Consider the following 25,319-nt stretch of genomic DNA (forward strand, 5'->3'; position numbering starts at 1 on the left):
GAGAGGGAGTGGAGAGGGGAGAGAGGAGAGGGGAGGGGAAGGGAGGGAGGGGAAGGGAGGGAGGGGAGAGAAGAAAGGGGAGGGGAAGGGAGGGAGGGGAGGGGAAGGGAGGGAGGGGAGGGAGAGGAGGGAGGAGAGGGGAGGGGAGGGGAGGAGAGAGAGGAGGCAGTGTAAGCAGCTGCTCCTGGGCCCTATCACAGTCATTATTACCTCATCTCATATCTAGAGAGAATACAATTCTAAGAAGCCTACAAACTGTTCAAACCCATGTCTTCGAAAGTCAAGCCTGTGTTTTAGAAAGGTTTTCCCAGGCCAGTGACACCCTGCACAGGACTGGTCCTGTGGACTAACAGCCTACACCCAGCAGCAGGAAACAAAATGCTCCACACCTATCTATGGGGACCTCTGAACATCAGCCAAACTGAAAACAGCCTCCAGGTACCAGGCCTCTGTAGCCTGCAAACTAGATGTAACCATTAGCTAATGGGCCAGTGTGAGCACCACACTCAGGGGTGTACAGTATTGAACTGACTTTTTTATTTTTGTTTTTAATTTTTATTTTTTTATTAAATTTAATGCAGTGACATTGATAAATCAGGGTACATATGTTGAGAGAAAATATCTCTAGATTATTTTGACATTTGATTGTGCTGTATACCCCCCCCCAAAGTTAAATTGTCTTCTGTCATCTTCTATCTGGTTTTCTTTGTGCCCCTCCCCTCCCCTAACCCCTCTCTCCTTCTTCACCCCCTCCCCCCTCCCCCAACCTCCCGCCCCTGTTGCCATCACATTCTTGTTCATGTCTCTGAGTCTCATTTTTATGTCCCTTCTATGTATGGATTCACACTTTCTCAAAAAGCATGTTCACGTAAGGATAAGTTTACATTCTTCAGAAGGCACTGGATGAGGCCAAATTAAAGAAAATGGGGGGGGGGGGAATACCTTAAGTTTACACACTGGAAAGTCTCAAATGCCAGAATTCTATCCTTAGGTCACTGAACTCACGTGGTCCAATTTTCACTCCACAGAAATAACTGTATCCCCTAAACCAGGGGTCCCCAAACTTTTTACACAGGGGGCCAGTTCACTGTCCCTCAGACCATTGGAGGACCAGACTGTAAAAAAAACTATGAACAAATCCCTATGCACACTGCACATATCTTATTTTAAAGTAAAAAAACAAAACGGGAACAAATACAATATTTAAAATAAAGAACAAGTAAATTTAAATCAACAAACTGACCACTATTTCAATGGGAACTATGATCCTCTCACTGACCACCAATGAAAGAGGTGCCTCTTCTGGAAGTGCGGTGGGGGCCAGATAAATGGCCTCAGGGGGCCACATGCGGCCTGCGGGCCGTAGTTTGGGGACCCCTGCCCTAAACTTTGTTTTCTGTGGTTCCTAAGTGTCTTAAAGCAGTTCTTCCCAAACGTCTAGAAATCATCTGTGGCTGCTGCTACAATGCAGATTCTAGCTCAGTTCTGGGCTGGGACCTGAGCAGCTGCATTTCTAACCTGCTCCCTCATGCTCCAAACGCTGCAGGTCGATGGACCACACTGAGTACCAAGGCAGCAGGGCATTCCTCTGGTGTGTAACAAGGAAATCAAGGGCTCAGTGGCCTCTGTGATGCCCACAGAGTCTATAGAGAAGACAGCAAATGTCACTCCTGGGCTCCCAACTTCAAGTCCTAGCTCACTGTGAATGCAATAACTTTGCTTAAGGGAGACTGCGTACTTCCTGTTGGTTTTTTTTTTAAAGTGAGAGGAGGGGAGATAAGACTCTCACTTGTGCCACAACCAGGATCGCAACCAGGATCGACCTGGCAACTTCTGTCAAGGACCCATGCTCCAATCAACCAAGCTACTCCTCAGTGCCTGAGGGCAATGCTTGGACCAACTGAAACACTGGCTTCAAGAGGATGAGAGAGAGAGAAGGGAGACAGGGAGGGGAAGAGAAATAGATGGTCGCTTCTCCTGTGTGCCCTGACCAGCGAACGAACCTGGGATGTCTGCACACTGGGCTGATGCTCTGTCCACTGAGCCAACCGGCCAGGGCCCTATTGGGGTATTTCTACAATGAGTTTCTGTGATAATTTGAGCTCCACGGAATAGAAAATGTTGAGGGAAGTGGGTAGATATGGATATTAGGCGGTTCAATATTATGCTTGTAGCCAAATAGCAGATACTGTCTGCTTGCCAGTTCTCTTTAAAAGAGAGGTTTCTAGGTCTGAATATAATATCCATTTGATTTCAGGACCTGCTCTGTGTGTAGGATGGCAAAACTTCCTCAAGTACTTGCTGCTGGCCCCCCCAGAGCAGAGACTGGAGCTGTTCAAGCTGGAGCTTCCCTGCCCACCACTCAATTGGAAATCTGGTGAACAGAATGGATGTGGGATGATAAACAGAAATATGTTAGAAAATACTCCTTTGCAATTCTGTCAATAAAGTGAATCATCCCTTAATTCCACTAGTCACATGTCCACACACAGCTCTTCAATGCAGTTTCATTAGCCAACATGAAAATCCCTTTCAACATCATTCTCCAAGTAATTTTTATGTAAATAGTAAAAAGCTGGTCTCAACAGTATTCCCTGAGGCACTCCCTAATTAATATCCTTTTAGGTTTTTTACTGCTATCCTTTGTTTCCTGCCCTTTAGCCAATTTCCACAGGACTCTGCCAACTTTCCACTTACAACCCATGTCTTTATACATTAACCTGTATGCAGAACATTTTGTGAAAAAGCTTTCAGAAAAATTGGACTTCCATGCAAGGTATCTCCCTGCATGGGCTCATCCTCCCCAGAGGCAAGGGCTTCAGAGGGTGCCAGCGGGCTCCAGTCCCGCCTCCACTCTCTGAAGCTGTGGTTGGCCCTTCTCAGTCAGACCACACTCATCTCCCCAAAGTTCCCCGTTCAATTCTTTAAATAGCTTCTTAATGTTCCGGGAAACCTCACATCAAACTAATAGGCTCTGAGGCTCCCTAGGATTCAGAAATCGGGAAGAGTCTCTGCAGGCCTCAGGAGGGGAAGCATATTATACAAATGCTTGTCTGAAGGGGAACTACAGAACACAGTAAGGGCTTCTCATGGCTCCTTCCTGTGTTACCCTCTGCAAAGAAAGGGAGCAAAAGGCCAGAGGTATCCTGGAGTTCCTTGCAGCTTCTCAGAACAATTTAATTTGAGATGAGCCCTGTATGGATCCATCTGCCCTCCTGGAGCCTGAATTACATGTTTATTGAGCATTTACTATGTGCCAATCACAGGAAATTCAGCTGTGAACAAAAGTGACAAAGTCTTTCATTAACTTTTAACCCAGTAAATGAGACAAATTCCAATGTCAGATGATAGATGCTCTGAAGAAAAATCAACAAGAATAAGGAGAGTAACATGAGAACCATTTGAGAGTTTTTTTGGTTTTTTTACAGAAACAGAGAGAAAGTCAGGGAGAAGGACAGACAGGAAGGGAGAGAGAAGCATCAATTCTTCATTGTGGCACCTTAGTTGTTCATTGATTGCTTTCTCATATGTGCCTTGACCAGGGTGGGAGGGGTGAATGGGGGGGGGGGCTACAGCAGAGCCCGTGACATCTTGCTCAAGCCAGTGATCATTGGACTCAAGCCAGTGATCATGGGGTCATGTTTATGATCCCACGCTCAAGCCAGCGACCTCAGGGTTCAAACCGGAGTCCTCCGGGTCCCAGTCCAACACTCTATCCACTGCGCCACTGCCTGGTCAGGTTGAGGTGGTTTTGGTGGCCTTTCTAGGAAGGCACTATTTGAACAGAGATCCATATAAGTGAGCCGATTTCCCACAGATCCTCCTCGTGCCTCACTTTTCTTCCTTCAGGGACCCACCGCTTCTCTGGACTGAGTGTGTTTGGCACCCTCTGCTGCCAAAGCAATCCTGAGGAGCACCAAGGAGCAGGTCCTTCTGCGCCCTGGCGCTCCGCAGTCCAACCCTTTCACCCGCACTAACAGTGCAGTATTTATACCAGTCTGGGTTCACGCATCAGTCTTGCCCACAGGGTCAGTTATTCTCAAATTTTAATGTGTTTAAGAATCACCTGGTGCTAATTAAACAAATTAAGATTCACCAGTCCACCTTTAAAAATTCTGATCGTGTAGCTCTGAGGTGAGGCATTAGCCTATTTAAATACAGACCAGGTAATTCTGATGCCGATGCCGGTGTGGTGGTGGTGGTGGGGGGCACACCTTGAAAGCTCTGTCCTAGGCAGTAAGTTCTTACAGGTGAGTTCTGAGTTGTCCTCTTTGCTTCTGTCCCCACAGCGCAGCAGACAGCACTGGTAACCATTCAATCAATACCCAGTGGAAGTATTTTCCTCATCAGCCGTTCAGCCTTGTCCTGCTTACAATGAATACCCCACTTGGCTAATATGCCCCTGAATGAACCATGTGCTGACTGCTCTTGCTGGGCCCTCAGCTCCAGAGCACTTAGAGATGTCCTTAATGTCATCACTGGCCACCTCTTTTACACAGGAGCTTGTGACAAACAAGTCTTTTAATACACCACCTCCACTTAGCAGCCAGCCCAGGCTGCTGTTTCAGCATTTGTGTAATATGTTTGTGTCTTTGCTCTATTACTGACAGAGTTTTGGTGGCATGTTAAAAGATCTCACACTACTACGGTAAGCTGATGCTGGCTTCTTAAAACCACTTTAGAAGAGAATCTATCAATCCTTTCATTTGCCAAATTTCGGTTGCTTCTCTAGGATGTGTTACAACTCTTACATCTTTAGCAGCTCAGCATTCTCTAAGCCATTGCTCCCTTTTAAGGCCTCAATGCTGGACGATGCAGCTTAGGCCGACCTTTCTGGGGAAACAAGAGCCCGGCTCTGTCGTTAGAAGCTCTCACTTCAGGTCCCCAAATCTAACTGGCATTGGGACTTGGGACAAGCCATTTATTTTCTTAGCTGTCAAATTTACTCATCTCTGAAATAATTATGTTAAAAAACTGAAAGAAAAAATTCAAGAAAAATAAATATTATAACAACTGTGTCGCCTTTCTCACAAAGATGTTTTAAAGATCAAATGAGATAACATGGAAAGGTAATTAATTACAAATTCCATTGCACTATATGTTACCTTTTAAGGCACAGATCTCGAGGTGGTCCACCCGAAGGTCATCTAGTGGGTGGAAGGAGATGAGGAAGCATGGGCTCAAGGGGCCTGGGGGTCAGTGCCAAATAACAGTGACTGTGACTCTCAGTAGTGTTCTTGGCAGAAAAGTCAGGTCATTCCCAAGGTAAAGGAGGCCAACAGGCAAAAGAAAATGAGTACCAAGTCTGTGCCCTCCCCCCCCCCCCCATGTGGCCAACCCAAAAGCTCACCTACAGAACTCTGAATATGGCTCCTCTACCCAAAGAAAACTCCAGCATATCTCTTTGTGGTCCTACACACCAAGTAGAATATTTCACTAATGGCATTCTGGTACCAAGACTGCATCCAAATTCGCTACTGTGATTGTGTCTTCACTATATGACTGTCATGAAGCTCACACTAAATTTGGTGGCCAAAGACTTAGGTCTGAGACCCACAGCTGCCTCTCAGTAGTTAGGCAAAACCACTTTGTTCATTCACGGTTCAGTCTACTGACCCCTGCCAGGAAAACTGAGTGTCAGTGAGGAGTTGGACATCACATGCCTCACATGTCAAAACTATAGGGGCCAAAGGCTGAGGACGTGAGAGAGGGCTGATGTACTTGGCAGCTTTCCATGGTTTGGTCTGGCTGAAGTGCTGGATTTCTGCTGGGAAGTGGTGAGGGACAGGGTATGGCCTCTCGAATCATCAGTGTCTCCTTGTGTGAAATGAAAGGCTAGGATGAGATGGCCACTGAGGATGCTTATGGCTCGAACAGTCTCCTACTCTTTCATTATAGGATGAGTTAGACCTTGATGTGACTGACCACATGACCTCAAAGCATCTGACTGTAAATGAATTTTAAAGTATTACAAATATGCTGGCTACTCATGCTACCCAAAAGGAGCTGGCAGTTTTGGCTATGGCTATAATTTTATATTTTAAATATACCACAGATATTCTTGAGGGTTTCTTTTTTCTTCTGGAGTTTACAGACAAAATAAACACTTGAGTTTGAAGGGTAGGCATAGTCTAACAGCTCAGGAAGTTTCTAAACCAGCTAAAATATTATTAGGTAGTGTAAAGAGTTGCTTGAAGTTGTGCCCAGTGCCTGGCTGGCCGCTGTATCACAGGCTTCCATTTCTTCCACGTGAGTCTGGAGCCTCATGACTCAGTGAAGTAAATAAGCCACAGGGAGGGATTTCCACCTTCCACAATGGGGCACTCCCATGATCGGCCCCCTTCTCTGGGCTTCCAATGGCTTGTTCACCACTAAATTAAAGCTTCATTGAATTATCAGTGGACACACGGGCTTGCATCTACCTCATTAATCACTGTAGGAGAAAGTCTGTATTCACTAAAAATGCATTTATGGAGTTCAGGGGCAGAAGAAATCCCAGCCTGTGGGTGAAAGTGCTCGGGTGCCACATGGACGGTGGAGCTGGGTCAAATTCATCCAAGAGGCAGGTAAAGCATACACAGAGGGACCATCCGGAATGGCTTTGGTTTGCACTGCCTTCCCAGCATAATTAGTAAGTGTCCTGTCTGACTCTCAAAAATGCTCTGGTGGAGAGGATACATTATATGGTCACTTGACATATAAATTATTCTACTAGTTTCTCCTTCTGGCTATCACGACAGAAAGTAACCAGTGTATCAATACCTCACAGGACTCCCCACAATGGCAGGTTTTCAGAAAGCAAGTCACCCTGTATCTTGGTGTACTGTGGGACACCTGCCATGTGCAAAGCCACCCACTGACGGCAGCTATTCCGGCAGTAGGCAGCCCAGGTCTCAGCAGCCCTGAGTTCCGCTAGAGAGGGGGGAAGTCTAATCCGTCAGCCTCGTCAGCCTGGCAGTAAGCCACACACACTGGAAGAATGAACTGTGCTGTGCGTCCAGGACTACAGCATGGATCCGTCACCAACACAGTTAGGGTTGTAAAACTGAAGCTTCTGCGTCCCAGTGAAGAATGGCTTATGACAGTATTATTGAAAGAGTGGTCTTTGGAGCATATGCTTCAAAAGCACCTAAAAATGAAAAATTCTGGGACCCACCCTAGACCTAGTGATTTAGAGATTCCAGCTAATAGATTCCAGGGGTTTACATTTTAAACAAACTTCTCAAACTATTCTAAGATATAATAATGCAGAAAAGATACTGTATGTTTAACTGTAAAATTCAAATGAAAGTATTTTTCATGAGGGGATCAGGGGGAAATAATTTCCAATGAGAAGAAATGTTTGACATAATATATAGTTTGGCTCCTGTTGTGTGACCATGAATTTTATGAGCTGCCAAGCTGGATTTTTTATTTTTTGGTGTATGTTCAAGTAAATGTCAAACTGGGGTTTTATTCAAATGGCTGGGTAGCAAGTCTCAAACCACTGTGCAATGGGAACAGCCCACGTAAATGACACATGGATGCATGTAAGCGATTTTTACAGAGATGTAAGAGTTAGAGAAACAGACAGGCTAAGTCATGGACTCTCCTTTGTAAGGTCAGATGGCACCAGAATGGAATAAAGCAGTTTCTGCACACTTTTAATATGTGATTTTCCCTTCAGTCATTTTCAAAGTGCTGGTGGTAGTGGCAGGAAAGAATTACACAGCCCCGAGGGTGACAGATACGTGAAATCATGTTGACGTGCGGGACTGCAGAGATTAATAAAAATGCCAATAGGGCTGAACTCACAGAGAAAAGTAGAGTGGCAGTTACCAGGGGATGAGGGTAGGTGAGTAGGGGAAATGGAGAGATAACTAGTTAAAGGGTACAAACTTCCAGTTAAAGAATGAGTAAGTTCTGGGGAGCTGGAGAACAGCCTGGTAATTCGAGTTAATAATACTGTATTATATACTTGAAAACTGCTAGGAGAAATCCGAAATGTCCCCACCACAGGAAACAAAGGGTAATTATGTATGGTGATGGAGGGATTAGCTAATGCTATGGTGGTAATAACTCTGTAATATATAATTTTATCATATCAATGTGTTGTACACCTTAAACTTATACATTGTTATAGGCCAATTATATCTCAATAAAGCTGGAAAAGAAAAGGAAAGAAAACTGCTAACTCCAACTGCTCTAGACTGTCAACATATCCTTAGACAGAACTCAGCCTTTTCCCTGTGTACAGTGGGATCCGTGGCTTGTGAGGCCTGAAGTTTATACAGTTTGGGGAGCTCTTTAAGAAAAAGAACACAGGAATAACTATGAATACAAACTTAGATACTAATGTGAATGTTTATTAAGAATAAGAAAAGAGCCTGACCAGGAGGTTGCACAGTGGATAGAGCATCGGACTGGGACACAGAGGACCCAGGCTCGAAATCCCATGGTCGCTGGCTTGAAGCCCAAGGTCACTGGCTCAGCAGAAGCACACCCTCCCCATCAAGTCACATATAAGAAAGCAATCAGCAAACAACTAAAGTGCCACAAGTTGATGCTTCTCATCATTCCTTTCCTATCTGTCTGTCCCTGATTCTTTCTCACTAAAAAAAAATTAAAAAAAGAATGAGAAAAGAAATCACATCAAATTACTAGAATCTTGGGAACTGAGGTCCCCTCTATTGAGAAATGTTTATGGAAGAAATAATTTCTGATTGCAACCTTGCTTCTCCTCTCCATCTAGAACATTCTACCTTTCCTGGAGATACCCAGAACTCAGTAAGAGCTATTTTGAGTGAAGGGTCCTGATACCCACATTTAATTAGTTTCGTCATAAATCTGCCTCTACATTGCGAGCTAGATTTCCTTTCTTAATTAACTAAACTGCTAACTCATCAACTTCTATTTGCACTGGAAAGACAGATGATCATTCCTTTAATCTTTAAGACCTCCCAACAGAGCGGGCACTTCTACCTGAAGGTGGTGGTAGAGTTCCCAAGATGGCTGCCGTCAGTTCCTTCCCTCCTTATGCAAGCACAGTGCTCCTCCCTTCAAGAGGTGGGTGCCAATTCCCCTCTCCTAAGTATGGGCCAGCCTGAGTGATTTCCTTGACCTCGAAGGTGACATTCTGGGACTTCTGAGATAAGTCTCACAAAGCCTTGTATACAGCTCCTGCCTGGAACTTTTAAGTCCCTGGTTCTTGGGATATTCTCTCAGAATCCTGCTGCCATGCCAGGAGAAGCCGAAAGCAAGGGGAAGCCTCACATAGCTTTCTCAGCCGAACTCTCAGCCAATAGCGGACAATAGCTGCCAGCCTTGAGTAAGCCACGTGGGACTTCCAGCCTATGTATTCTTCAGATGACTCCAGCCCAACTAACACCCAACAGTGACCACATGAGAGGCTCCGAGGGAGAACCACCCAGCTGAGCGCAGTCAGCCCACAGAGCTATGAAAGATAGCAATAAATTGTTTTGTGAAGCCTCTAAGTTTTGGGGTGGTTTGTCTTGCTGTCAGCAAAGGCACAGAGGCATTGTATTGTGCTATACACTTCCCAGCTCTCCCTCCCTGTAGGATTGGTGATACAGGACATTAGAAAGCGAGCCCTTTGGAGATCTCTCCTTGGCCCCTCCTTGTCTGTAAGGAGCACTTGCTCCCTCTGCTGCAGTTCTCCAGCAGGTGGGAAACGAGGAAGACCTCCCTCTGTGTGGGGGGTAGGGGGTGGGGAGGGGAAGATGACTGCCCACAGCTGCTGTCCAGTGGGTATGTTTAATTTGGGGGCTGGCAGAGAAGAATAAGAGGTCATTTTGGTCTGATACCCAAACCATGGTTTCCTCACCTGACTCTTAAATCTTTTAAAAATTTTTTAATTTTAATTTTTAAAAGATTTTATTCACTGATTTTACAGAGAGGGGGGCGAGAAGTACAGTTTCTGCTTGCTTGTTGCTTGCTGTATGTGCCTTGACCAGGCAAGTCCAGGGTTTCGAACCAGCAACCTCAGCATACCAGGTCGACACTTTATCCACTGCGCCACCACAGGTCAGGCCTAAACCTATTTTTAAAATTGATTTAGAAAACTCAGAAGGAAGAAGACATAAAATTATTTTCTTCTTCAGACCTCAAAAACAACAACAGTTTCCTTTTCTCAGAATACAAAGTTTACTATAATTACTTTTTTTTTTCCTTCATGGGGACAGAGAGAGAGAGTCAGAGAGAGGGATAGACAGATAGGAACAGAGAGAGATGAGAAGCATCAATCATCAGTTTTTTGTTGTGACACAGTTGTTCATTGATTGCTTTCTCATATGTGCCTTGACCGTAGGCCTTCAGCAGACCGAGTAACCCCTTGCTCAAGTCAGCAACCTTGGGTCCAAGCTGGTGAACTTTTTTTTGCTCAAGCCAGATGAGCCCACGCTCAAGCTGGCAACCTCGGGGTCTCGAACCTGGGTCCTTCCACATCCAGTCCGACGCTCTATCCACTGCACCACCGCCTGGTCAAGCTATAATTGCTCTTTGGGGCTACAGCAGACCAAGTGACCCCATTGCTCAAGCCAGAGACCTTGGGCTCCAGCTGTGAACTTAGCTCAAACCAGATGAGCCCTCGCTCAAGCCAGCGACCTCACGGTTTCAAACCTGGGTCCTCCGCGTCCCAGTCCGACGCTCCATCCCCTGCGCCACTGCCTAGTCAGAATAAATTTTCTTTTGAAATGTCTCTCAGGCTGTGGAGAAAAAGGAACCCTCATACACTGTTGGTGGGAATGTAAAGTAGTACAACCATTATGGAAGAAAGTATGGTGGTTCCTCAAAAAACTGAAAATAGAACTACCTTATGACCCAGCAATCCCTCTACTGGGTATATACCCCCAAAACTCAGAAACATTGATACGTAAAGATACATGCAGCCCCATGTTCATTGCAACATTGTTCACAGTGGCCAGGACATGGAAACAACCAAAAAGCCCGTCAATAGATGACCGGAAAAGAAGATGTGGCACATATACACTATGGAATACTACTCAGCCATAAGAAATGATGACATCGGATCATTTACAGCAAAATGGTGGGATCTTGATAACATGATACGAAGCAAAATAAGTAAATCAGAAAAAACCAGGAACTGCATTATTCCATACGTAGGTGGGACATAAAAGTGAAACTAAGAGACATTGATAAGAGTGTGGTGGTTGGGGGGGGGGGAGGGGGGAAAAGGAGATGGAAAGGGGGAGGGGGAGGGGCACAAAGAAAACTAGATAGAAGGTGACAGAGGACAATCTAACTTTGGGTGATGGGTATGCAACATAATTGAATGACAAGATAACCTGGACTTTTATCTTTGAATATATGTATCCTGATTTATTGATGTCACCCCATTAAAAAAATAAAAAAATAATTAAAAAAAAAAAAAGAAAGAAATGTCTCTCAGATATGTGTCCTCTTGGTTTTCACAGTTTCTGCCTTAGCTCAGCTCCTGGTGGCTTCAGTTCTACAGTGGCCTCCCTGTCTGCATCTCCCTGCCCATCCACGCCCCCATCGACCTGCTGTTCCAGGCTAAGGCTCCCACCGCCACATTTATCATGCTACCCCCTTGCGAAGACCTTATCTAATGCTGCGGGTCCAGCTCAAGACGCTCCACAAAAATTGGTTTTATTATAGCTAATAACCCTTCAAGCTAACCTTCTGAACTCTATGGCCCTGTAAGGCAACCCGGATTTCATACCAGACTGCCTCCTGCCTCCTCCTTTTTCTTGTCCTACTTATCTTGCCCTTCTTCAGATTATATAGTGTCTCTCCCTTCTCTGAATTCCCCTGGTCTTTTAGCTAGCAAGAACCACAGGGCTGATGGCTAATCATTCTTCATCTAGTCTCATCTCCCAACTGGCCAAAAATTCTAATTCCCTGAGGCCACGTTCCCCAGTGTTCTGTCCAACGAACACTATTGGACCTACGACCCCTCGGTAAAGAGCCAGAGAAGTTTTCTGGTTTCGATGCAATGTGAAGAGAAACTAGGAGCTAATATTCATTATGCCACATTCTGTGCTAAGTACTTTATATATGTCACGTGTTCCTTAGGTTCTTGGGTACAACACTTGCACTGTCCTCTTCTTATTGATGAGGAGGTGGAGATCCAGGCAGAGTAGCTTTCCCAAGGCCACCCAGCTCATAAATGAAGTGATAGAGCTTCAAGCCAAGACTGATTACCAGCCCGAGTTTCTAACCACTGTATCACACTGCCTCCTAAGGTATTTTTGAGAGGTCTAGAGAATTTTTTAAAACAAGTTTTTCTTCTTCTACTACTCAAAGATAATTACCATTACTATTTTAGGAAAGTTTCTTCCAGATTTATAGAAACACAGACATGTATATGTGCACAAGTACACATATCACTTTTTAAACTACTTATGAGTACACTACAGCAATTGTCCGTGTCATTCTGCACCAGTACTGTTTCTTATGGATTGGCTAAAATGCAGAGTACAAAATAGAAAAAAACACCATGCTCTTTCCTCAAGGGCATGAAAAGCTACCAAGAATCAGAAGACTGTAAATGTTAAGATGTCAATGTGAGATTCTAAATATTGTTTCTGCCCTGGCTGAATAACTCGGTTACGAGCATTGTCCTGAAATGCAGAAGTTGCTGGTTCAATGCCTGGTCAGGGCACCTACATGAACAGATGTTCCTGTCTTTTGATTACTCCCTTTCATTCTCTAAAATCAATAAAATAAGCATTTAAAAAAATACATATCGTTCCTCTTTGCATGGGAGACCAAAGGGGAGTTCCAAACAAAATTGTATTCTCTCTTAAAATGAAAGTCAATCCTGGGAACTCCTACATGTGAAGCCTTCCAGAAACCAGTGTTGGGAAGGGAGACCTGTATTTACTAACCAGGCAGCAGGCCTGCGCCAGGCTATTCCACAGCTGTTCCGTGTGCATTTCCCAGCACTGTGTCACACAGGTGTTTCCCCTGCCGGAAGGGGAAAGGCAGGCTGAGTCCTGTGTGCAAGCCGCAGGGGACGCTGCTGCTGGGGTTGGCCTGTGGACACTGGGGTCTAAGCTCTTCCTTCTCTTAGGGAAACTGTTTCTTTCAGATAGAAGGAAAAAGAATATCTCGGTAGAGAAAACCAAGAATGAGCTAAACGAAGGAACTGGAGTTACAAAACACAGCTGCCAGGAACCTTGAGCTCTGAGGAGAGGAGAACGGAAGCCGAGAGAAAACCGGGCTCCCTGAGGTTGAGTCAGGCAGGGGCAGAGGTGGGGGCTTTGCAAACCGGCCCCCACGCAGGAAAAGACCTCGTTCTCCTGAGAGCTCAAAGGGGGGCTAACGGCGAAAAGTGCAGTCTTAGAGGGGAGGCAGAAAGTATAAGTAACACGAAGAGGATTCTTAGCTCTGGGGAGGACCTGTCACAGGCCAGAAAGGGGCGTGGAGCAGAGAACATCTGGAAGTTTGGGACTCAGGCCCGGGCCAAGCTTCCTGCACTGAACGACACACTGTCTGTGCCAGGCTGGGCCAACGGAGAAGATGCAGAGGGTCTGGGCCTGGTGCCCAGATCCTTTCTTCTCCACCTGAACTCTTTCGGGCTGGGAGGAAAGAGGGAATGGCGAGGAGCTCCACTGAGCACGGGGATGGGAGGCCCGGCGCCGCTAACGCTGTTACATGGAGACCACAGGTGCCGGGACCAAGGAGGGTCGTCGGTCCCTCACCTCTGACCAGCAGGCCTGACACGGCTGACAGGGCCTCTTGTGGAATTCAGTTCTTGGCCAGAAATCCCTGCTGGAGACCTCAGGAGATCTGAGGGAGGCTCAGCAAACCTGGCGTTGCTCTTCGGGTTTGGCAAACTCAAGAGTTTTCCAGCGCCCTGTTTTCAGCAAAACCGAAAATGTGTTTGGCTAGAAACCCTCCTCTAATTTTTAAACCCCTGTGCGTTTTTTACGTAAATTTAATCCACATGGTTTTGATTTATTTAAATCATCAAATCAAATTAGGAACTACAATGATGAAGGGAACAATGCTGATTTCCAAGGTATTTGATCCTTTCTTCTTAGAACTAAATCACCTCTCCCCCCACCCATGCATTAAAGCTACAGACTGGGCTGGGTTTGAAATTTAGAACCCAAGTGTGAAATAAAGATCCATGCTTGACAAAGACAGCACAGCAGAGGAATGTTCTTGGGACAGCACAGTTAGAAAGGCAGGGCAGGGTGGGACAGGGGAGGGAAGGCAGGAAGGGAGTTAGTTATTCTTCATTAGATGGTTTACATCAATTACCTGGCTTCCTGGGTTCCCAACAGAAGCCCCGTCTGTTTCTCTAGGGCCTGACTTCAACACTGCAAACCAAGGACAAGGAGTTTCTGTCCCAGGATGGGGGATGAGGGGTCCCTTGTACGCATCTTCTTTGCACTCATCCAGAGTAGCTAATTTAAGCTGCTCCTCTTCTTCCCTCTAACCTCCCTCCCCCTTTCCTGGCTCAGGCTAAAGCCTCTCCATCTGGAAGCATTTAAAATGTACAAAAATTTTAATCTTGTGCAAAGGAATACTGGGATCTACACTACATACCCATTCAGCTAAATTATAGGTACACAATCTTATTTTGCACAATTCTGTCTGGCCCAGGTTGGCACACACTAAAGGCCATTACTGTCTTTCCCAATTACTTTTTCTACTACACCATCATTTTCTACAACTTAAATCTGAGGCCAGCACTATTTCTCTAAAAAACTGGCTAGAGAGGAGATCTGTCTCTTTAGAGCCTCCTCAACCAGTGTTCACATGGCCACTGTTGAAAGAAATGTCCCTGAACTTGGCTTTTCTCCCCTATGCACAGATTGAATTAAACAGACCTTGGTATGAGTACTATCTTGTTTAATAACTGTACAAGGTTGGGGGAGTCATTTCACTTCCCTGCATCTCAATTTCCTATTCTGTAAAATGGGTATAATAATCATACATACTTCCCAGAGTCACATGAGGATTAAATGAGATGCTGCATTAAACAAACAAACAAACAAAACAAAACAAAACAAAAAAAACCATAGTATGTTGTCGGGCCCAGACCAAATAGTTAACAAATGTAACTGGTTATTGTAAAAACTCTACACTTTATTCAACTCTATACTCTCCAAGCCTATTTAAATTTTTACAGAGGTTGCCAGTTTCCTTTGGAATCCTTCCAATTCCTCATCAATGTGGAAATCGCCAACACACTGCCCTGCAAACCAGCATCACTGAAGACAGTGACCTGAGGGTTTCTGATCAACCATGTGGGACGTTTCATCAGTCCTCAGGGAGTGTCCTCAACCTAGGCCCACATTTTAAAACTACAGTCTCTTCTTGTGATCCACAGTAGCAGAGTGATTGGAAGATCTATACTTTAACTGCAATGAGATCATTTTTCTTCAAACCAAACCAAACTTCTTCTCACTTTAGATAGAAAGCATATGTATGATGTATGTGTATGGGGGTGGGAGGTGAGAAGGAGGTTTTCACTTTGCTTTAAAAAGCAAAATGGTTAATTAGTGTCTCCTGAGACACCGCCTACCACAGGAACATGAGTCACCCTTCATCAGTCCCTTTTGGAAAGCAGAAATGTGACTGCACCATTTAATAGATCTGATTAATGCTTCTCTCCCAAGGGGAAAAATACAGAGGTCCACAGGTCTAGTATTTATTGTTTTTCTCTGGCCAGGACTAGTTTCAGCAGTAATTCATGGATTCTGATGCTGGCCAGAACTGAGGGACCAGGGATCCCCCAGCTTCTGGGGGACCTTGGACACATTTTTGTAGTAATGGTTTTCATCATGCAGAATTGCTATGAGGGCTAAAAGAGAGACAGTTACAAGCTCTGGACAAATGGTAGTTATTATTTCTACCAAGCTAACTAATAGGTGATTTCAGGAAATCTGTGTCTTCCATGCCTGATACTCACTGGAGACTCCCTCTCAGTGGCCTCCCAACCTTCTGTGTTATACGTGTTTTGGATGCCTGCCCCTGCAATAAAAGAAACTGCCCCTCTCAGCCCTGCCAGACGGCGGGCCTTGGCAACTGCCGTCAATGGCTCTCAAGTGGACCAACCTTCCGAAGGGGCAATCTACAGACAGGAAAGTCACTTGTAGCAGAGTATAAAAGGTGAATTGGGCCAATGAGATTTTTATCTGGTAATCTGGAACCAGGAGAGTGTGAAACTGGGTTGATGGTGCAGAGACATATGGAATACAGCTGGTCACATTGATGGCAGAATACCCTCATGATGGTGACCGACTCACACTTCTGAGCTTCTCTAGGAGCGCCTTGGGTCCAGACCCACCCTCCCACAAAACCTGGCTGTTCAAGGGCTTTTCTTTTTTTTTTTTTTAATAAATTTTTATTAATGGTAATGGGATGACATTAATAAATCAGGGTACATATATTCAAAGAAAACATGTCTAGGTTATTTTGTCATCAAATTATGTTGCATACCCCTCGCCCAAAGTCAGATTGTCCTCCGTCACCCTCTATCTAGTTCTCTGTGCCCCTCCGCCTCCCCCTAACTCTCTCCCTCCCTCCCTCCCATGTCCTCCCTCCCCCCCCACCCTTGGTAACCACCACACTCTTGTCCATGTCTCTTAGTCTCATTTTTATGTTCCACCAATGTATGGAATCATGTAGTTCTTGTTTTTTTCTGATTTGCTTATTTCACTCCTTATAATGTTATCAAGATCCCACCATTTTGCTGTAAATGATCTGATGTCATCATTTCGTATGGCTGAGTAGTATTCCATAGTGTATATGTGCCACATCTTCTTTATCCAGTCTTCTCTTGAAGGGCTTTTTGGTTGTTTCCATGTCTTGGCCACTGTGAACAGTGCTGCAATGAACATGGGGCTACATGTGTCTTCACGTATCAATGTTTCTGAGGTTTTGGGGTATATACCCAGTAGAGGGATTGCTGGGTCATAAGGTAGTTCTATTTGCAGTTTTTTGAGGAACCACCATACTTTCCTCCATAATGGTTGTACTACTTTACAGTCCCACCAACAGTGAATGAGGGTTCCCTTTTCTCCACAGCCTCTCCAACATTTGCTATTACCCGTCTTGTTGATAATAGCTAATCTAACAGGTGTGAGGTGGTATCTCATTGTAGTTTTGATTTGCATTTCTCTAATAACTAATGAAGCTGAGCATCTTTTCATATATCTGTTGGCCATTTGTATCTCTTCCTGGGAGAAGTGTCTGTTCATGTCCTCTTCCCATTTTTTTATTGGATTGTTTGTTTGTTTGTTGTTGAGTTTTATGAGTTCTTTGTAAATTTTGGATATTAGGCCCTTATCTGAGCTGTCGTTTGAAAATATCAGTTCCCATATAGTTAGTTGGCTGTCTGTTTATTTTGATATCAGTTTCTCTTGCTGAGCAAAAACTTTTAATTCTGATGTAGTCCCATTCATTTATCTTTGCCTTCACTTCTCTTGCCATTGGAGTCAAGTTCATAAAATGTTCTTTAAAACCCAGGTCCATGATTTTAGTACCTATGTCTTCTTCTATGTACTTTATTGTTTCAGGTCTTATATTTAGGTCTTTGATCCATTTTGAATTAATTTTAGTACACGGGGACAGGCTGTAGTCGAGTTTCATTCTTTTGCATGTGGCTTTCCAGTTTTCCCAACACCATTTGTTGAAGAGGCTTTCTTTTCTCCATTGTGTGTTGTTGGCCCCTTTATCAAAGATTATTTGACCATATATATGTGGTTTTATTTCTGGGCTTTCTATTCTGTTCCATTGGTCTGAGTGTCTATTTTTTTGCCAATACCATGCTGTTTTGATTATCGTGGCCCTATAATATAGTTTAAAGTCAGGTATTGTAATGCCCCCAGCTTCATTCTTTTTCCTTAGGATTGTTTTGGCTATTCGGGGTTTTTTATAGTTCCATATAAATCTGATGATTTTTTGTTCCATTTCTTTAAAAAATCTCATAGGGATTTTGATGGGAATTGCATTAAATTTGTATATTGCTTTGGGTAATATGGCCATCTTGATTATATTTATTCTTCCTATCCAAGAACAAGGAATATTTTTCCATCTCATTGTATCTTTTTCGATTTCCCTTAACAATGCTTTGTAATTTTCATTATATAGGTCCTTTACGTTCTTTGTTATGTTTATTCCTAGGTATTTTATTTTTTTTGTTGCAATCGTGAAGGGGATTATTTTTTTGAGTTCGTTTTCTAATATTTCATTGTTGGCATATAGAAAGGCTATGGACTTTTGTATGTTAATTTTGTATCCTGCGACCTTACTGTATTGGTTTATTGTTTCTAATAATCTTTTTGTGGAGTCCTTCGGGTTTTCGATGTATAGGATCATATCATCAGCAAAAAGTGATACCTTTACTTCTTCTTTTCCGATATGGATGCCTTTTATTTCTTTGTCTTGTCTGATTGCTCTGGCCAGAACTTCTAGCACCACGTTGAATAAGAGTGGAGAGAGTGGACAACCCTGTCTTGTTCCTGATTTAAGGTAGAAAGTCCTCAGTTTTATGCCGTTTAATAGGATGTTGGCTGATGGTTTATCATATATGGCCTTTATCATGTTGAGATATTTTCCTTCTATACCCATTTTGTTGAGAGTCTTAAACATAAAATTGTGTTGTATTTTATCAAAAGCCTTTTCTGCATCTATTGATAAGATCATGTGGTTTTTGTTCTTTGTTTTGTTGATATGGTGTATTACGTTAACCGTTTTGCGTATGTTGAACCATCCTTGAGATTCTGGGATGAATCCCACTTGATCATGATGTATTATTTTTTTAATATGTTGTTGTATTCGGTTTGCCAGTATTTTGTTTAGTATTTTAGCATCTGTATTCATTAGAGATATTGGTCTGTAGTTTTCTTTCTTTGTGCCATCCTTGCCAGGTTTTGGTATGAGGGTTATGTTGGCCTCATAAAATGTGTTTGGAAGTATTGCTTCATCTTCAATTTTTTGGAAGATTTTGAGTAGAATAGGAACCAAGTCTTCTTTGAATGTTTGATAGAATTCACTAGTATAACCGTCTGGGCCTGGACTTTTATTTTTGGGGAGATTTTTAATAGTTTTTTCTATTTCCTCCCTGCTGATTGGTCTGTTTAGGCTTTCTGCTTCTTCATGACTCAGTCTAGGAAGGTTGTGTTGTTCTAGGAATTTATCCATTTCTTCTAGATTGTTGTATTTGGTGGCATATAATTTTTCATAGTATTCTACAATAATTCTTTGTATTTCTATGATGTCTGTGGTGATCTCTCCTCTTTCATTTTGGATTTTATTTATTTGACTCCTGTGTCTTTTTTCCTTGGTGAGTCTTGCCAAGGGTTTGTCAATTTTGTTGATCTTTTCAAAGAACCAGCTCCTTGTTTTATTGATTTTTTCTATAGTTTTTCTGTTCTCTATTTTGTTTATTTCTGCTCTGATTTTTATTATCTCCTTTCTTCGGCTGGTTTTGGGTTGTCTTTGTTCTTCTTTCTAGTTCCTTAAGGTGTGAAGTTAAGTGGTTTACTTCGGCTCTCTCTTGTTTGTTCATATAGGCCTGAAGTGATATGAACTTTCCTCTTATTACTGCTTTTGCTGCATCCCAGAGATTCTGATATGTCGTATTTTCATTTTCATTTGTCTGTATATATCTTTTGATTTCTGCGCTTATTTCTTCTTTGACCCATTCATTTTTTAGAAGTATGTTGTTTAGTTTCCACATTTTTGTGGGTTTTTCCCCCTCTTTTTTGCAGTTGAATTCTAGTTTCAAGGCTTTATGATCAGAAAATATGCTTGGTACAATTTCAATTTTTCTGAATTTGCTGATGTTGTTTTTGTGGCCCAACATATGGTCAATTCTTGAGAATGATCCATGTACACTAGAGAAAAATGTATACTCTGTCGCTTTGGGATGAAGTGTCCTGTAGATGTCTATCATATCCAGGTGTTCTAGTATTTCATTTAAGGCCACTATATCTTTATTGATTCTCTGTTTGGATGACCGATCTAGAGCCGTCAGCGGTGTATTGAGGTCTCCAAGTATGATTGTATTTTTGTTAGTTTTTGTTTTAAGGTCAATAAGTAGCTGTCTTATATATTTTGGTGCTCCTTGGTTTGGTGCATATATATTAAGGATTGTTATGTCTTCTTGATTCAACTTCCCCTTAATCATTATGAAATGACCATTTTTGTCTCTGAGTACTTTTTCTGTCTTGTAGTCAGCATTATTAGATATGAGTATTGCTACACCTGCTTTTTTTTGGGTGTTGTTTGCTTGGAGTATTGTTTTCCAGCCTTTCACTTTGAATTTGTTTTTATCCTTGTTGCTTAGATGAGTTTCTTGTAGGCAGCATACAGTTGGATTTTCTTTTTTAATCCATTCTGCTACTCTGTGTCTTTTTATTGGTAAGTTTAATCCATTTACATTTAGTGTAATTATTGACACTTGTGGGTTCCCTACTGCCATTTTATAAATTGCTTTCTGTTAGTTTTGTATCTAGTTTGATTCTTCTCTTTTGTTTTTCTATCATTTGTTTTTGTTTGTTTGTGTTCCATACTTCTTTCCTCTGTTGCTACCTTTTTTAAGTCAAGTGTTTTTGTGGTGGTTTTTTTAAGGGTGGTTACCATTAAGTAATGAAAAGGGTACCTACCATATTCATTGTAGTACCCTATCTTATAAGTATTTCTGCACTTCATCATCCTTTGCTACTGTTAATCTCCATCCTCTCCCCCCTTTTTTTCCTTTGTTGTCACAGTTTAAGTTTGGTTTTATTGTGTTCTTGGTGGAGCTGTTACTTGTGGTGTTGTTTTCTTTTGTTCTTTGAATCTGGTTGGGAAACCCCCCTTAGTATTTCCTGGAGTGGGGGCTTTCTGTTGATAAATTCTCTCATCTTTTCTGTATTTGTGAATGTTTTTATATCTCCTTCATACTTGAAGGATAGCTTTGATGGGTATAGTATTCTTGGCTGAAAGTTCCTCTCTTTCAGGGCTTTAAATATTGGGGTCCACTCTCTTCTAGCTTGTAGAGTTTCTGCTGAGAAATCTGATGATAATCTAATAGGCCTTCCTTTATATGTTGTACTCTTCTTTTCCCTGGCTGCCTTGAGAATTTTTTCTTTGTCATTGGTTTGTGTCATCTTTATTATGATGTGCCTTGGAGTGGGTTTGTTGGGGTTAAGAAAACTTGGTGTTCTGTTTGCTTCTTGAATTTGAGGCTTTAGTTCCTTCCACAGGCTTGGGAAGTTCTCGCCTATTATTTGTTTGAGTATATTCTCCATTCCATTTTCTTTCTCTTCTCCCTCTGATATACCTATTATTCTTATGTTATTCTTTCTGATGGAGTCAGACAATTCCTGTAGGGCTTTCTCGTTTTTTATTATTTTTGAGTCTCTTTCTTCTTCTCTCTGTTGTGCCTCAAGTTGTTTGTCTTCTATTTCACTAATCCTATCTTCAATCTGGGCTGTTCTGTTAGCTAAGCTTGTTACCTCATTTTTCAGCTCGTGAATTGAGTTTTTCATTTCTGTTTGATTTGTTTTTATAGTTTCAATTTCCTTGGTAATATATTCTTTGTGTTCATTGAGTTGTTTTCTGATCTCCCTATATTGCCTTTCTGTGTTTTCTTGTATATCTCTGAGTATTTTTAAGATTTCTATTTTAAATTCTCTGTCATTTAGCTCCAAGGCTTCCAATATGTTAAGTCTTTTCTCCATAGATTTTTCCACATCTATTTGTGTTACCTCTCTTTCTTTTGTATCCATAATATTCGATTTCCTCTTTCTTATCGGCATCTGAGGGTGGTCTTATTGATAGCATGCAGGCGCACTCCCTCGCGGCTTGAATGAGCATCGCTGCTGCGGTAGCTTCCTCCACACCCTCATCTCTCAGATTCAAGTGATAACAGTCCTTTTGCTTTCAGTTTGTGTGGAACTCCGGAATGCTCCGAGGATAAATTTTTCTGTTTCTAGTTGATAAATTTGTTGTGATTTAGGGGAGAGCTGTCGGACGCGCTTCTCACGGCGCCATTTCCGTGACGTCACTCAAGGGCTTTTCTTGTAGATACCATAAACATCTCTTCCAAGATCATCAAAATAAACATTTTTCTTTTCTGAGTTAGCTTGAATGGGTTTCCTGTTTTCTCCAACAGAAAGAGCCTTCACTGAAACAGTACCTACCCTTGGGAAGAACATGCAGATGGACTATGGCTAAACATTCTGGGCCCTTCTACGGCAAGGCACTGCTTTAACAATTAATTACACAGGAGACAAACACTGCTGCTACCCACCTCACCCCTCTCTGGCTCCGTTTTATTGGAAAAATGAAAGCTCTCTCTCTTCCAACCTCCCTTGCAGCGAGGGGGTCATGTGACACAATTCTAGCTGAAGAGATGCGAGTGAGTATCTTCACAGAGAGACTGGCTTCTCCCTCCTGCCCCGGGTGAAAATGGTATGCTTGGAGCTGCTGCCACCAGGTTGTAACCAAAAGTGAAAGTTAGGCAGGAGCGTATTCCAGCGGGCATACTGGGGATGCTACAACAGCATGAGCAGCCATCAAATTATAGCCTCCTTATGATATGAGGAAAACAGTCTCCTGAACTATTACTAGATTTTTCTAAAACTTAGAAGCAACATTTTTTCTAAATTATATACTCTGAAATAGCGCTTGATATTGTTCCCTGTAAGAAAAGTGATTTTTTAAACCAAATTTATGACTTGTTTTCCAATTAGCTGCTCCAAACATCAACTGAATGATACCAGCTCTCCAAGTCATTAAAAACCTAAGTGGGGAGAAAGGATGTGTATCAACAATGATGATGTAAATGTGCTGTCAGAGGCAGCTGCTCTGTGTACATCCAGAGTAGGAAGAAGGCTTTACTTCTGATTGAGGACAGGGGAATCAGGGAACTCTCCACAGGAGAGGTATCTAAGCTAAACCCTAGAGCAGTGGTTCTCAAAGTGTGTGCCAGGCCGCACTGCTGCACCCTCCAGGTGCGCCCTATGGTATTCCAGAGAAATATGTGCCTATTGGGACATAACTCAAAAAACGTAACATAAAAATGTTTTTTAATGTCAGAATAAATTTAATTTTGTCGTATTTATTTCATTTAATTACCATAAAAGCACACTTGGAATGCTTGGACTTTATATTTTTTTCTTTAATATGTGACTTAATTATTATAACATATTTCTCAGAAATTTGTATATAGTGTACCTACAATTACTTGTAGGATTTTAAATGCGCCCCGACTTCAAAAAGTTTGAGAACCACTGCCCTAGAGAAAAAGAAGAATTTGGATATTTGGAGATGGGCGGGAAGGGCATTCTAGGTAGAAGAAATAGTCTAAGTAAATATGGGAAACTGAAGTTCATATGTTGGTAACTGTAGAGTCCTTCTGGCTGTCAGAGGGAAGTAAAGATCAAATTAAAAAGACCAATTTAGTCCCTGGTTAGTTGGCTCAGTGGTAGAGCATTGGCCCAGCATGTCAATGTCCCAGGTTCAATTCCTGGTCAGGGCACACAGGAGAAGCGCCCATCTACTTCTCTACCCATACCCCCCCCCCCCCGCCCCCTGCAGCCAGAGCTCGAATGGAGCGAGTTGGCCCCAGGCGCTGAGGATGGTTCCATGGCCTCTACCTGAAGTGCTAGGAGATCAGTTGCTGAGCAACACAGCAACACCCTAGATGGGTAGAGTATTGCCCCCTAGTGGGCTTGCTGGGTGGATCCCATTCAGGGTGCATGCGGGAGTCTGTCTCTGCCTCCCCTCCTCTCACTGAATTAAAAAAAAAGAAAAAAGGCCAATTTATAACAAGCCTTGAATGCCAAGAAAAGGAGTCTGGGCTCTATTCCCCAACTCATGATGTGCTGTTTAAGGCTTCCAAGCAAACAGGGTCAGAGTGGTAGTTTAGAAAATCTACTTGACAGCAGTATGTGGGACGGATTGAGAAGGCAGACAAAGCCACTAGGGGCTATACAGCTACCAGGACAGAGGTGATGAGGGTAGGAAACAGGACCTCACAGTGAGAATGAGTGGGAGAAAGTAGCAGGCATGAGAGATACTACAGAACATGTGACACAAGCCGGCTACTGTCTGGATATAGGGTGTGAGTCGTGGGAAGAATAGAGTAAGAAAATACTGTATTGTAAAAAATAGAAACAAAAATCGCATGTGGTACCTCTGGAGCTGAAGACAGGAATGGTTTTATGTAGATGTTGGAATCATGCACCTTCAGGTCATGGTCCCCCAGGCCCCTGGTCACTCCAATGGTTGCCATTACTCGGGCCTAGGAATAAAAGCAGAGGTTCATGAGAAGCACACACAGAGAGAAAGGATTTCTGCCACAGTATAGCTGCCACAGACCAAGAGAGAAGCAAGCAGTTTCCAATTCCTCCGGCCTCTCTCTGTGCCCCTTCCGACTAATGTGTGTGGGTAGCTGTTTCCAAGAAAGGGCTCACCAAGATCACTTAACAAGTGGCTTTTCCACCAATTATCTTAAATCTGATGGGTTGCTGTTGTCTCTTTTCAGCTTTCTTTTTAGAGACTGGAGGGAAGGGTGTCCAAGAAACTAAATCCAATACACGTGTCATGTCTATAGCTACGCAAATCAATTCACACCATCCATCCATCCATCTGTCCATCCGTTAGACACCCACTCTACAAGTACAGTATTTGCTGGCCATCTATGTGTCTGGTTCCACATCAGGCACTAAAAAAGATGTAGAGAAGTCAGTGGCAGCTGCTATCCTCCCAAAGCTCATGTATTATACTTTATGGCTGAAGAAAGTAAACTATTGGCAGCCCTATATCTACCCCATCTCCACAAATTCCCTCTGGGTGGAAAGGAACAACACGTCACTTTGCTGTAACCACACAGAGACCTCGGCTAAGAACCTACCACCTGTTTTTGGTTTTCCCAATGCTTTAAGAAAGCAAGATTACCACACTAATGCCTATGAAGTCAGCCTTAACACCTCTCAGGATGCTACAGATTTACTCCAAAATTTAGTGAGCACCTACTAAGTGCAGACAGTATGCTGAGGGCGTCAATTGTCTATGGACCTGTCCCTGCTATAAAGGAAACTTGGTAAGGGCAAGAGGAGGCACATGTCTAATGATATATAAAATATGGCCACATGTTGAAAGACACAGAAACAATGGGTTATTAGTTCAGAGGAAGTAAAAATTCTGCTGAGAAGGTCCCCTGGACGTGGTACTAAATTTCTGTGCAGAAAGATGGGCAGCATCAAGACAGGTAAACACAGAGGGGAGGAGTGAGGTCATTCTGGGTAAAATGAGCCAAATGGCTTAACACTTGAATCAACAATAATATATCCAGTATAGTGTCATGGTTCAAAGACCTGAGCTTG

The 25,319-nt window shown here is 43.0% G+C and overlaps 1 protein-coding gene across 3 annotated transcripts in view; it reads right to left on the minus strand.

Moving 5' to 3' along the window:
* Positions 1 to 25,319, minus strand: part of PPM1H (protein phosphatase, Mg2+/Mn2+ dependent 1H) — a 372,339-nt gene that overhangs the window by 50,551 nt on the left and 296,469 nt on the right. For 2 of the 3 annotated variants that reach the window (XM_066258890.1, XM_066258889.1), the window contains exon 8: positions 24,128 to 24,235. The exons of the other annotated variant lie outside the window; for it this stretch is intronic. In XM_066258890.1, the coding sequence (XP_066114987.1) occupies positions 24,128 to 24,235 (108 nt within the window). The remainder of the gene's footprint in view (positions 1 to 24,127; positions 24,236 to 25,319) is intronic. 3 annotated transcript variants of the gene reach the window in all.

This window comes from Saccopteryx bilineata, chromosome 2, assembly GCF_036850765.1.
Source record: "Saccopteryx bilineata isolate mSacBil1 chromosome 2, mSacBil1_pri_phased_curated, whole genome shotgun sequence".
Classification (NCBI taxonomy): Eukaryota; Metazoa; Chordata; class Mammalia; order Chiroptera; family Emballonuridae; genus Saccopteryx; species Saccopteryx bilineata.